This window comes from Stylophora pistillata, chromosome 2, assembly GCF_964205215.1.
Source record: "Stylophora pistillata chromosome 2, jaStyPist1.2, whole genome shotgun sequence".
Taxonomy (NCBI): domain Eukaryota; kingdom Metazoa; phylum Cnidaria; class Anthozoa; order Scleractinia; family Pocilloporidae; genus Stylophora; species Stylophora pistillata.
The window spans coordinates 51,609,586-51,621,096 of NC_142520.1; the positions used below are offsets into that span (position 1 = coordinate 51,609,586).

At 40.1% G+C, this 11,511-nt stretch overlaps 1 protein-coding gene across 1 annotated transcript; it reads right to left on the reverse strand.

The window, feature by feature from the left end:
- Positions 1-423: 423 nt before the first annotated feature.
- On the reverse strand, positions 424-9,280 carry LOC111346175 (uncharacterized). Its single transcript, XM_022953480.2, has 5 exons — positions 8,466-9,280; positions 8,237-8,284; positions 6,660-7,037; positions 4,022-4,204; positions 424-3,605 (listed from the first exon to the last, which is right to left on the reverse strand). The coding sequence occupies exons 1-5, from the start codon at positions 9,013-9,015 to the stop codon at positions 424-426; spliced, it is 4,341 nt and encodes a 1,446-aa protein (XP_022809215.2). The 5' UTR covers positions 9,016-9,280.
- Between the last annotated feature and the right edge of the window lie 2,231 nt (positions 9,281-11,511).

Genomic DNA, 11,511 nt, shown 5'->3' on the forward strand with positions numbered 1-11,511 from the left:
TAAAGACTGAGAAAAGAGACTTTTTTTGACCATCCTATATTTTGCTGCCCAAAAGTCGAAATTTCTTCCCGCAAAATAAAAAAAAAATTCTCGCAGTCTTGTACAGTATTGTTTATTTAATATTTCCAGTCGAATTTATTATTCGAGTTTTATTTTCGATGTTATGCACAGCAGAACGTTTTGGCCTTTAAAACCACTGCAACATTCAGCTATTTCTGTGACAGCAATCGTTCAATAACGCACAAACTTTCCGCTAAAATATTCATTTAAATCCAGTAATATCGATTTGATTCTTAACTTTTTTAACTACTGAGCTTTATGAAAACTACGATTACATAAGATAAAATAACAGCCACTTTATAATTCATCGTTCGTGAACAGGCATCCCGCGAGCACATTCAGAAAATGACTCACTTGTAAAAACTAACGTCCTCCCTTGCTTTGTAAAAAGTTTACGGCCTCAGTTTTACCATTTTGTTTTGCGATCTTTAATGGTGTGTGGCCTTCCATATCTTCAGATAGAACACTCAAACCAAGTAACAGCATTTTTTCGATGATGGCTACATTACCACCTTTTGAAGCGAAGTGCAGTGAATTTCTTCCAAACTGTCCTTTCACAAAGGGATCAGCTCCCTTGTCTAACAGATGACTTACCGCCTCAACCTTGCCCTTCCCTACAGCGAGTATCAAGGGTGTGTCGCCGTTCTCATCTTTTGAATCCACATCAAGACCACGTGACATTATTGTCTCGATGATGGCGACATTACCACCACGAGAAGCGAGGTGCAGGGAATTTCTTCCAAACTGTCCTTTCACAAAGGGATCAGCTCCCTTGTCTAACAGATAATTTACCGCCTCAACCTTATCACTCAGTGCAGCCAATATCAAAGGTGTGTCGCCGTTCCCATCTTTTGAATCCACATCAAGACCACGTGACATTATTGTTTCGATGATGGCGACATTACCACCTTGGGAAGCAGCGTGCAGTAAATTTCTTCCAAACCGTGCTTTAACAAAGGGATCAGCTCCCTTGTCTAACAGATAGTTTACCGCCTCAACCTTGCCATTCACTACTGCGAATATCAAGGGTGTGTTGCCGTTATCATCTTTTGAATCCACATGAACACCACGTGACATTATTGTCTCGATGAGGGCGACATTACGACCATGGGAAGCGGCGTGCAGTGAATTTCTTCCAAACTGTCCTTTCACAAAGGGATCAGCTCCCTTGTCTAACAGATAATTTACCGCCTCAACCTTGCCATTCCCTACTGCGAATATCAAGGGTGTGTTGCCGTTCCCATCTTTTGAATCCACATCAAGACCACGTGACATTATTGTTTCGATGATGGCGACATTACCACCTTGGGAAGCAGCGTGCAGTAAATTTCTTCCAAACGGTGCTTTAACAAAGGGATCAGCTCCCTTGTCTAACAGATAGTTTACCGCCTCAACCTTGCCATTCACTACTGCGAATATCAAGGGTGTGTTGCCGTTATCATCTTTTGAATCCACATGAACACCACGTGACATTATTGTCTCGATGAGGGCGACATTACCACCATGGGAAGCGGCGTGCAGTGAATTTCTTCCAAACTGTCCTTTCACAAAGGGATCAGCTCCCTTGTCTAACAGATAATTTACCGCCTCAACCTTATCACTCAGTGCAGCCAATATCAAAGGTGTGTTGCCGTCATCATCTTTTAAATCCACATCAAGACCACGTGACATTATTGTCTCCATGTTGGCGACATTACCACCATGGGAAGCGGAGTGCAGTGGATTTCTTCCAAACTGTCCTTTCACAAAGGGATCAGCTCCCTTGTCTAACAGATAATTTACCGCCTCAACCTTATCACTCAGTGCAGCCAATATCAAAGGTGTGTTGCCGTCATCATCTTTTAAATCCACATCAAGACCACGTGACATTATTGTCTCGATGAGGGCGACATTACCACCATGGGAAGCGGCGTGCAGTGAATTTCTTCCAAACTGTCCTTTCACAAAGGGATCAGCTCCCTTGTCTAACAGATAATTTACCGCCTCAACCTTGCCATTCACTACTGCGAACATCAAGGGTGTGTTGCCGTTATCATCTTTTGAATCCACATGAACACCACGTGACATTATTGTCTCGATGATGGCGACATTACCACCATGGGAAGCGGAGTGCAGTGGATTTCTTCCAAACTGTCCTTTCACAAAGGGATCAGCTCCCTTGTCTAACAGATAATTTACCGCCTCAACCTTATCACTCAGTGCAGCCAATATCAAAGGTGTGTTGCCGTCATCATCTTTTAAATCCACATCAAGACCACGTGACATTATTGTCTCGATGATGGCGACATTACCACCATGGGAAGCGGCGTGCAGTAAATTTCTTCCAAACTGTCCTTTCACAAAGGGATCAGCTCCCTTCTCCAAGAGATAATTTACTGCCTCAACGTTGTCCTCCTCTACAGCCAATAGCAAAGGTGTGTCGCCGTCACCATCTTTTGAATCCACATCAAGACCATGGGACATTATTGCCTCGATGATGGCAACATTACCACCCTTTGAAGCGAAGTGCAGTGAATTTCTTCCAAACTGTCCTTTCACAAAGGGATCAGCTCCCTTGTCTAACAGATAATTTACCGCCTCAACCTTATCACTCAGTGCAGCCAATATCAAAGGTGTGTTGCCGTTATCATCTTTTGAATCCACATCAAGACCACGTGACATTATTGTCTCGATGATGGCGACATTACCACCATGGGAAGCGGCGTACAGTGAATTTCTTCCAAACTGTCCTTTCACAAAGGGATCAGCTCCCTTGTCTAACAGATAATTTACCGCCTCAACCTTATCACTCAGTGCAGCCAATATCAAAGGTGTGTTGCCGTCATCATCTTTTAAATCCACATCAAGACCACGTGACATTATTGTCTCCATGATGGCGACATTACCACTCTCTGAAGCGGCTTGCAGTGAATTTCTTCCAAACTGTCCTTTCACAAAGGGATCAGCTCCCTTGTCTAACAGATAATTTACCGCCTCAACCTTGCCATTCCCTACTGCGAATATCAAGGGTGTGTCGCCGTTCCCATCTTTTGAATCCACATCAAGACCACGTGACATTATTGTTTCGATGATGGCGACATTACCACCTTGGGAAGCAGCGTGCAGTAAATTTCTTCCAAACCGTGCTTTAACAAAGGGATCAGCTCCCTTGTCTAACAGATAGTTTACCGCCTCAACCTTGCCATTCGCTACTGCGAATATCAAGGGTGTGTTGCCGTTATCATCTTTTGAATCCACAAGAACACCACGTGACACTATTGTCTCGACGATGGCGACATTACCACCATGGGAAGCGAAGTGCAGGGAATTTCCTCCAAACTTTCCTTTCGCGAAGGGATCAGCTCCATTGTGTAACAGATAATTTGCGGCGTCTCTTTTACCATTCAAGGCAGCCACGATCAAAGCCGTGTCACCACATTCATTTTTTGTGTTGATATCCAGGCCATGTGACAACATATCCTCGATAATGGCGATATTGCCACTACTTACTGCTAAAAACAGTGACTTTCGCTCGTAACCAGTTACCGTCTGAGTTTCACGTTCATCTGAAATAAAGTAGAGCTAGACGGAGATATCTTTCTATATTTTTTACTGATAAAAACGTTTACACTCGATACATAAAAACGATTTTCTGGTCTATCTGAAAATGACCCCTCTGTTTTTTTTCTTTATTTTGGCTTTTGAACTAGTCAAAAATCGCTTGGTGTGCTGATTTTAAGGATTTCTTAGGACAATTTTTGATCGTTTCTAGCATATTATAACCAATGAAGGACTGGTGGTTCACTCAGCTAACTTTTAAAACGATATTTTTTTATATCTCTTCTTTCTATGCAAAGAATTTCAAACACAGTTCCCTTCATTTTACTGAGAACAACTCTTTTTTGCCATTATCACTACATGAACAAAGGGTAACTTAAAAACAAAAAATAAGTGTGAGTAATTTTGACTTTTAGATACTGACCACCGATATCCACTCCAAATTCAGACGGTGCTCCTTCTGTTCCCATACCGCTGTCAGATGTTTCTGTCATTATACTTTTTGTCTCAAACTGTAGACTTTCCAAGTACGCCTGGGTGAAACTCCATTTGTGTTGGCCAAGACTCACTGACTTGATTCCGGGCCATTCGTAACCGACATTTTGAGCTGAAGGAACATGAAAGAACAAATTAGTTTTTAGACTCACGAGCCTCATTTTGATGTGTGAATGTATGTAAGTTCCAGTTTTGTCGCGATACTTTCTAGACACTGTCGTTTTAGAAATTAGCCTCTATAAACAGATTCTAGGCTGATGTTTCGAGTGTTAGCTTCGTAAAGAGTCGCTCTGACGAAGGGTTACGCTCGAAACAGGAGCTAAAAAAACTCTTTATGGTAGTTAATTTACATTATCAACTTAACTAATAAACCAAATTATCTTGTCACCTTTTCCTGTCAATGAAAACATTCCCAGTAAAACACACTGGAACAAAAAAAGGATTTGCCTGAGTAGGAAACGTTAAGCAAATGTAAGACAAATTTTAGTTTTGCCTAAATTTGCTCAGTAACAAAGACCATCTCTTCATTACATTTACTCCCCGAAGCAAAGCTGGTAAATACCACCTATGCATTAAATTTGCTTATACATGCTAAATGTTCCGCGAAGTTAAGTAATTGACTTTACCTTACACCCCTTTGCAAATATGTGGTAAAAATTCATGTTTTTGCTAATGTTTTTACGATGTGGAAAAATAAATGTAGAATCTGCAAAGTGCACAAGGTAATCGAATATGTTCAAACTTCAAACTTTAAACAAGTTTGCTGTGGTTCGCAAATGCTGCCAAATTATTGTCCTTGAACCCCTTTGCTAGGATAGTAAATATCTGTAAAATATCAACATTGAACTTGTTTGCTAAGTTTATAGATACGTGCAAAGTATCAAAAATGAACAGGTTTACACAAGCGTGCAGCAGGCTCGCGCAGGTTTGAAAATACGACCAGCTGTTTGATATATCATTAAAGTTTGTTCCGGGCTGACTATGTGGTTAAAGCATCGATGTTTGTTCAAATCAAATTTACTCTGTAAAGCGAATCCATTTGAGTCCTCGATCTATAGCCATACTTCAGATATCGGCTATTCGATTATTGTATATCTACTGATCTTCGATATCATTTTCCGGAGTTGCTTTCACGTGAGAAAGTGGTGGAGCCATAGTGTCGAGGAGCAAACTCTATGGATTGTCGGCTCGTGTAGCTAGATCTGAATGAAATCAGTTCTTCTTAGCCGCTTCGAGTGGTCTTTGCAAACTCAGCATTCTCGTTACTACGAAGATCACTTTGATATTCACGAGTTGTGACTCAACACTAACTCGAACATTTGAACTCTAAAGCAGTATAAAGGCTTCTTGCATCTTCCTCGATTTGTTAGGCTTTGCCTGTTCGGTTTTATCCCCTGAAAGAAAGGCAATAGTTTTCTATCGAAAAGTCTCAACCGGCACTCGCATTTGAATACATCGTTGGAGAATTAAACGTATCCTTCAAGCGTGGATGGAAACCGGCGTCCGATTGTTTAAGTATAAGGAGAAGGTTAATGACTTAAGTATCCGCACAAAGAACACAATAAAGTATTCGTTTCCGCTGACCAGCAATATTGAGGCTCAAACGGTTTCTCGCACTCATTCTCTTTTAGGCGGAAAAGACATAGATACTGTAAAAAAGATCTGCGAGAGTGCAAGAGGATGCATATTTCTCTGCATATTTCTCAAACAGTTTGAAATTTATGAATTGCGCCCCAAAGATTTTAAGGTAAGCTATCGAACTAACTTTTCTTCTTTAAATCACTTTATTTATTTACTGATCAAGCGTGAATTTGAAGACACGGATTATTCAAACATGGATATTATTAAAAATCTGTGGTATTCTTGGGTTACATTTTATTTCACTTGGACTTTCATTATTTGTTACCAAGATATATAAACATACTGAATTATTTGTTCATTATTTGTTACCAATATAAACATAGAAATAGATATAAGCCCAGTTGTTCGAGGGCCTCTTAGCGTTAACCCGGGGCAGTAAATTTTGATCTAGGTTTCTATATTTCTCTGTTCAAAAGCCGTTTTGAGATAACTTTCCTAATTGTAGCTAATTGTTAATTGTAGACAAACAACTTTCTTTTAAAGCTCTCAGATCTGAAATTTAATTTCACACTAATCCCGGGTTATCTCAACCCACATTTGAAGAACTCGGGCATTAAAACTCTTACAAAATATTTTTGCTTGGTTAGCTCATGTTGTAGATCGCAAATCGAGGATTCGAGCCTCAGACCGGACCAACACTTCGAGTTCTAAATTGACTGACGAAAATGTGCTGCCTTTGCTTTGATATCATCAAATGCGGGTTAGATATTCTAGTCTTCTCGCATTTGGAAAAAAGAAACCTTACGGTAGGCCCTTTGTACTACATCTTCCAGTCTTCCCACTGGTTAGCAGATGACGTTAAAGACCCCACTCACTTATTGCAAAGAGTAGGGAACATAGCTCCCGGTGTTGTGGGTCTGGCCTTGATCCTTAAATCAGGAGCATCTGCAAAAATTTCCTACTTTTGAGAAAAAATCTTAGATTACCTTGAGTTTCGTCGATGAACTCAGTGCATGCCCTGTCGTATTCTTCCTTCTCAATCGTTACAATCAGCTCTACATTCTCTTCACCACCGGCGCGGGTCTTCATTTCATCATTAACCAAGAAATTGAACAGGCGGGTTTTGAGTGTGCCATCCTGGTACATGTTCCACAGGGTAGAGAGCCCCTTTATATTCTCTGCTCGAACTGTGAAGCACACGCATCCTTCACTGACGTCAATCAATTGTGTATTGGCGGGAAGCACACAATCTTGGAAGAAGTTGTAGAGTTGTTCATAAGTTGTACAGCGATTAAACAGCTCATGGAGAGAGAACAACACAATACCCGTTTTAGCCACTCTGCAAGCCGTCTTAATGTTCAGCACTAAATAAAGAAAAGAAAAATGAACTTGGTTAGTTGTTTGGCCGAGAGACCGAACAGAACAACGCAATTATACAAAATTCAGTATGGTCATTAAACTATAAAAAGGTCGTATTAGACGGATTTGGTATTCCAAATTGAAAGCAAACAAAGTGCGGCAAAAAGATTCCTTAAAATGGTCTGAGGCAACCGCCACATTGAACGCAGGAAATCCAGACTCTGTCATGGCGTTGGTATCCAGTCTTTCATATGTGTTTTGAGAAATTACTTTGTGTTTTGGAAAAGTGATTTGTGTTTTGGGAGATTTGTTTGTATTTTGAGAAAATGATTTATGTTTTGATAAATAGAATTGTGTTTGAAAACATTGTTTATGTCTTCAGAAATAATTTTTTAATTTAGTACATGGATTTGTAATTTTGTTTAATGTTCACGTGTTTGACAGTAAGCTCACCGAATCACGCCATGCATGTAGCGATTTTCGTAAACAACATCAATTTGTCAAGTTGATGCTTAAGAACAATTATGTAGATTCAAGTGGCGACCCATAAAACAAAAATTTGACCTGCCCTTCTTTTTTACGGCCAGAACCCATAGCTGACAGACATTGGATGGAGGAAAATGCTTTGTTGGTTTTCTGCATTTGAACATCATGTAATGAAACAAGAAATTAAGTTTAAGAAAAGGTCACCAAATGAAACGATTTCAGGGTACAGCTGATGAACTTCACAAGAGATTGTGACCGGTGAACTTAACTAGCTGGTGCACAATGACAGAAATACTAAATCAATACCGTCTCTAAGAGTTTTCTGCAACTGCACATAGCAAGACAAGCGAATAAATCTATCAAAAAGGTCACTGAATCATGATAAGGTTTCAGGAAATAGCTGATGCACTTATTGAGAGATTTCAGTATGCTTGTCAAATTCACAGTTAATTATATATGAGCTTCAGCAATCGAACTTCCCGGCTTCGCTTACATACAGTAAACAAGGAGATAATTGGATTAATGTAAGTGATATATGTAAAATCAAAAATCAAAATTTGTGTTGCCGAAACTCCTGAATCTATAGGAAAGGGAAGGAAGTATGACGGCCGAGAAAAATTGATATGAATTTGTATAATTTTATGCACACTCCTAATTTTCAATTGTAGACATTACTGTTAACATAAGAAAGATAAAATAATACTTGCAAATTGCGTACCTCCTCTCAGTCTTCCACCAACACCTTTGGCCAGGGAAACAACATGACCTGAAAGTGAAGGATAAATGTATTCATGAAGACGGTTTTTATTTTCCATAAAATACATTGATCATGATAGGAAAGACGCGGTACTTCAGTCGCTAGTGCAAATAATCTAAACCACTGAGTATTCGGAACAACCAGCCCTTCTCCTCCACCTTTCTAAGTGGCGCTTAAAGTAGGTCCTTACCTTTGTTTCGTTCAAAGGAGTCGTTATTATTTCTCCTCTCCTCGAAATCCTGAACCTCCCTCACCAGGTCCTCTTTCCCTATTTCCGTCAAAATCTCCTTTAAAAAAGTAAAGCGACGGAATCCAAGATGTCGGCGTTTTTCCAGCTCTTGGAACAGTGTTCGAACATCGAGAATGTCCACATCAAAATCTTCCGACGTCTTCCTTCTACAGATGTTGATGAGTTGTTCCAGATGATTGCGTTCGTCGCTATCGAGTGCTCGACTGATCAAAGCTAGTAAATCGTTATACTCTTTTCTTTTGCTCTGGAACTTTTTTAGTTTTCTCAACAGGGAAAACTCCTCTAAGCTCTCCAAGACTTCCTCCAAATCTCCCAGCTCGTCAATTGTCAAGTGTTTCTTTTCTTCCAGTTTCCTCAACAACGAACGAGCATCAGGAATGTTGGCAGCCTCGTCGTCTAATCCACACATGTCGAGTAACTGTTGATGATCATGCTGCTCGAGTTGTCGGCGTATCTCAGAAAGCATACTTTTGTATGCTATGTAAGACATAGCGATACAGTGCACTTCAAACTATAAGGCTTTTGTGGTGAAATTCACAGCGTATACCTAGTGTTCTAGAACTGACCACCTCGGGGGCTAGGTCCTCTTCCTATTCACAACAAAAGTGGAAACCTAAAAGCTGAGGCTTTATAGCTCTGTATAACAGAGGATTAGTAAGGCTTTTTCTCGCGCTTAAAAAATGTGATCTTTGAACTGTTTTCCTACGTTTCTGTTACGAAATAAAAACGGCGGTAAACAATTGATTTTTGTCAATTTATCATGCAAAAGTGACTTTGAATAGGGCATAATAATCCAAGAATTTATGCCCTCAGGGGTTGCTATTTCGAAAGTATAGGTATGGAAACTTGAATATTTTTTTTAAGTGTACTGTGGAAGTTGTGCAAAGGTCAGGACGTGGCTGAACTGCACAGTTTGCCGATTCGGCAAAGAATTAACCACGTTGCGAGAACGTGGCAGAGCAAAAGGGGTAGAGCAGAAAAAGTGCAAATACAAATGTGGCAAAAGAAGAAAAATGCCGTTGTCGGAAAGGCGTTGGGACCTGGTAAGGAGCAAAGTTCTCAGATGGCTTAGTTTAAGAGTGGAAGTTATATCAGTGGACTGGATTAAAAGATTGGTCGATGGAATTTGATTGAACAGGATAGGTTGGGCAAATGAAGAATCAGGATCACATAAATTAAGTAAGGTACTGATTTTAATGTAGCTTAATCGTTTCTCGAAACATCTGTTTGCTAAAAAAAAACTATCGCTCAGAAAATAAGTTTCCCGAATTTTTTTTAACAGATAAATATCAAGTACATATTAGAACAGTATCTGCCCACAGCTCCCCCCAAGTTATGCTGTTCTCTCTGCCCGTCCATATATTTTGAACAATTTTCTCTTCCTGTCATCAGTTACATAAAGCAGCAGAATTGCGAAGCCAATGTCCTTGAATTTTTAAGTTCACAATTTCAATTTTCCTTGGCATTGGTTAAGTTCCCTGGCATTCTTTTCTGCGGTGACCATCATCTTCATCAACTGCGCATGCACTGATAGATTGACTGTTCACTTAGAATTTGACTTCATTTTGCTCACGAAATGTCAAACCTCAAATTGGCGTCAAGATCAGTCCTAAAAAAAAATATATCGCGAGGATGTGTTCCAAGAAAGAAAATGTTTGCATCACTATCAGTCTAAAAGTGCCCATAAACCTCAATTTTTTAAATTAAATTAATTTTTTTTATAATTCTGGGCAAAATAGCGCAAAAAGTTTTGTTTTTGGTTGAAAGCCGAATTTTCTATGAATTTTTGAAGTGGTGGAAAATCGAGATTCGAAAACCCATGACCGAGCAGCGGAACCTGCCGAAAGGGAATGAATCGAGTGTAATTCGTGACGTAAAACCCGGACTGTGAGTTTCGCGTGTTGTGACTTCGATCAAAGCTTAAATCATGCCTGAGAGATGCGTCGTTTTCGGCTGTAATATATTTGGAAGCAAAGAGAAAGGGATAGTTTTTCATCCCACACCGTCTTACAGTAGAAGTGAGAGCGAAAAGCAAAAACGAAGGAAGGAGTGGGTCGATTTCGTCAAATCTGAACGTGCTCATTAATTGGGAACCCAGCGAGCATTCGGCGGTCTGCTCTGAGCACTTCACAGAGGAAGACTACACAAACCGATCCGCTGAAGATCCGGTTCGGAGGCTGAATAGAGATGAAATCAGCGTTTGTATTTTTCCGACTAGGCACGCTCGCTCTGTTTTGAGCAAAAACGCTGTAGATAAACCTGAAAGTGAGCGAAGCAAACGGAAGGTGAGATATTTCTAAGTATCAGTCAGTCTACCTGTCAAAACATTTAAATAAAGAAATGTCCATGGAAATAACATTTAAGGCATGACAATGTAGACCTAAGAATGGATGTACCTGACATGCATTATAACCAATGTGCACTTATTGATAAGCTTAGCAACAACGGGAGTGAGGTTATCGCGGCCGGCAACTTACCAGTCTCAGACTTTTTCTGTACCATTTAGGCGCTTTTGGAGCGCCTTCTCTAGGACCTCTTCCTCCTTTCTGTCTCGTTCATATAACTCTATCCATTCCTCGTCCGCTAGCAGATCCTCGCCATATGCCTCGTGCGTGCCTTCCTCATCGCTGGCCGTAGAACTCGAGTTTGGTGAACCATCAACTTCCAAGTCGTAATCTTTCATTTCTGAGACTTTAGAATCTGAACGAGAGGTCGGAATGAATGTCAACCGAATAAAAATGGTTTTCAACGGTGCACAAAGAAAACTACTCTGTTGTCCAGGTCTTACGTCACTAGTCCCAGTCTCCTTTCACCCGGTCGTGGGAAGAAAAAACCACACTTAAAAAATTTATAAAAAATTTCAGATTTGATCAAAAACAAAAATTTTTGCGCCATTTTGCTCAGAATTATAAAAATATTTTTTAAGCAAAAAAATTTTTGGCTTCATGGGCACTTTAATAGCAGTGAGGGGAAAGCGTCTCTAATA

Coding starts and splice junctions, on each gene's coding strand:
- LOC111346175 (XM_022953480.2), bottom strand. CDS start 9,015: ATGTCTTACATAGCATACAAAAGTATGCTTTCTGAGATACGCCGACAA. Junction 8,285..8,465: donor CTCCTTTGAACGAAACAAAG/GTAAGGACCTAC, acceptor CTTCACTTTCAG/GTCATGTTGTTTCCCTGGCC. Junction 3,606..4,021: donor ATTTGGAGTGGATATCGGTG/GTCAGTATCTAA, acceptor ACTTTATTTCAG/ATGAACGTGAAACTCAGACG.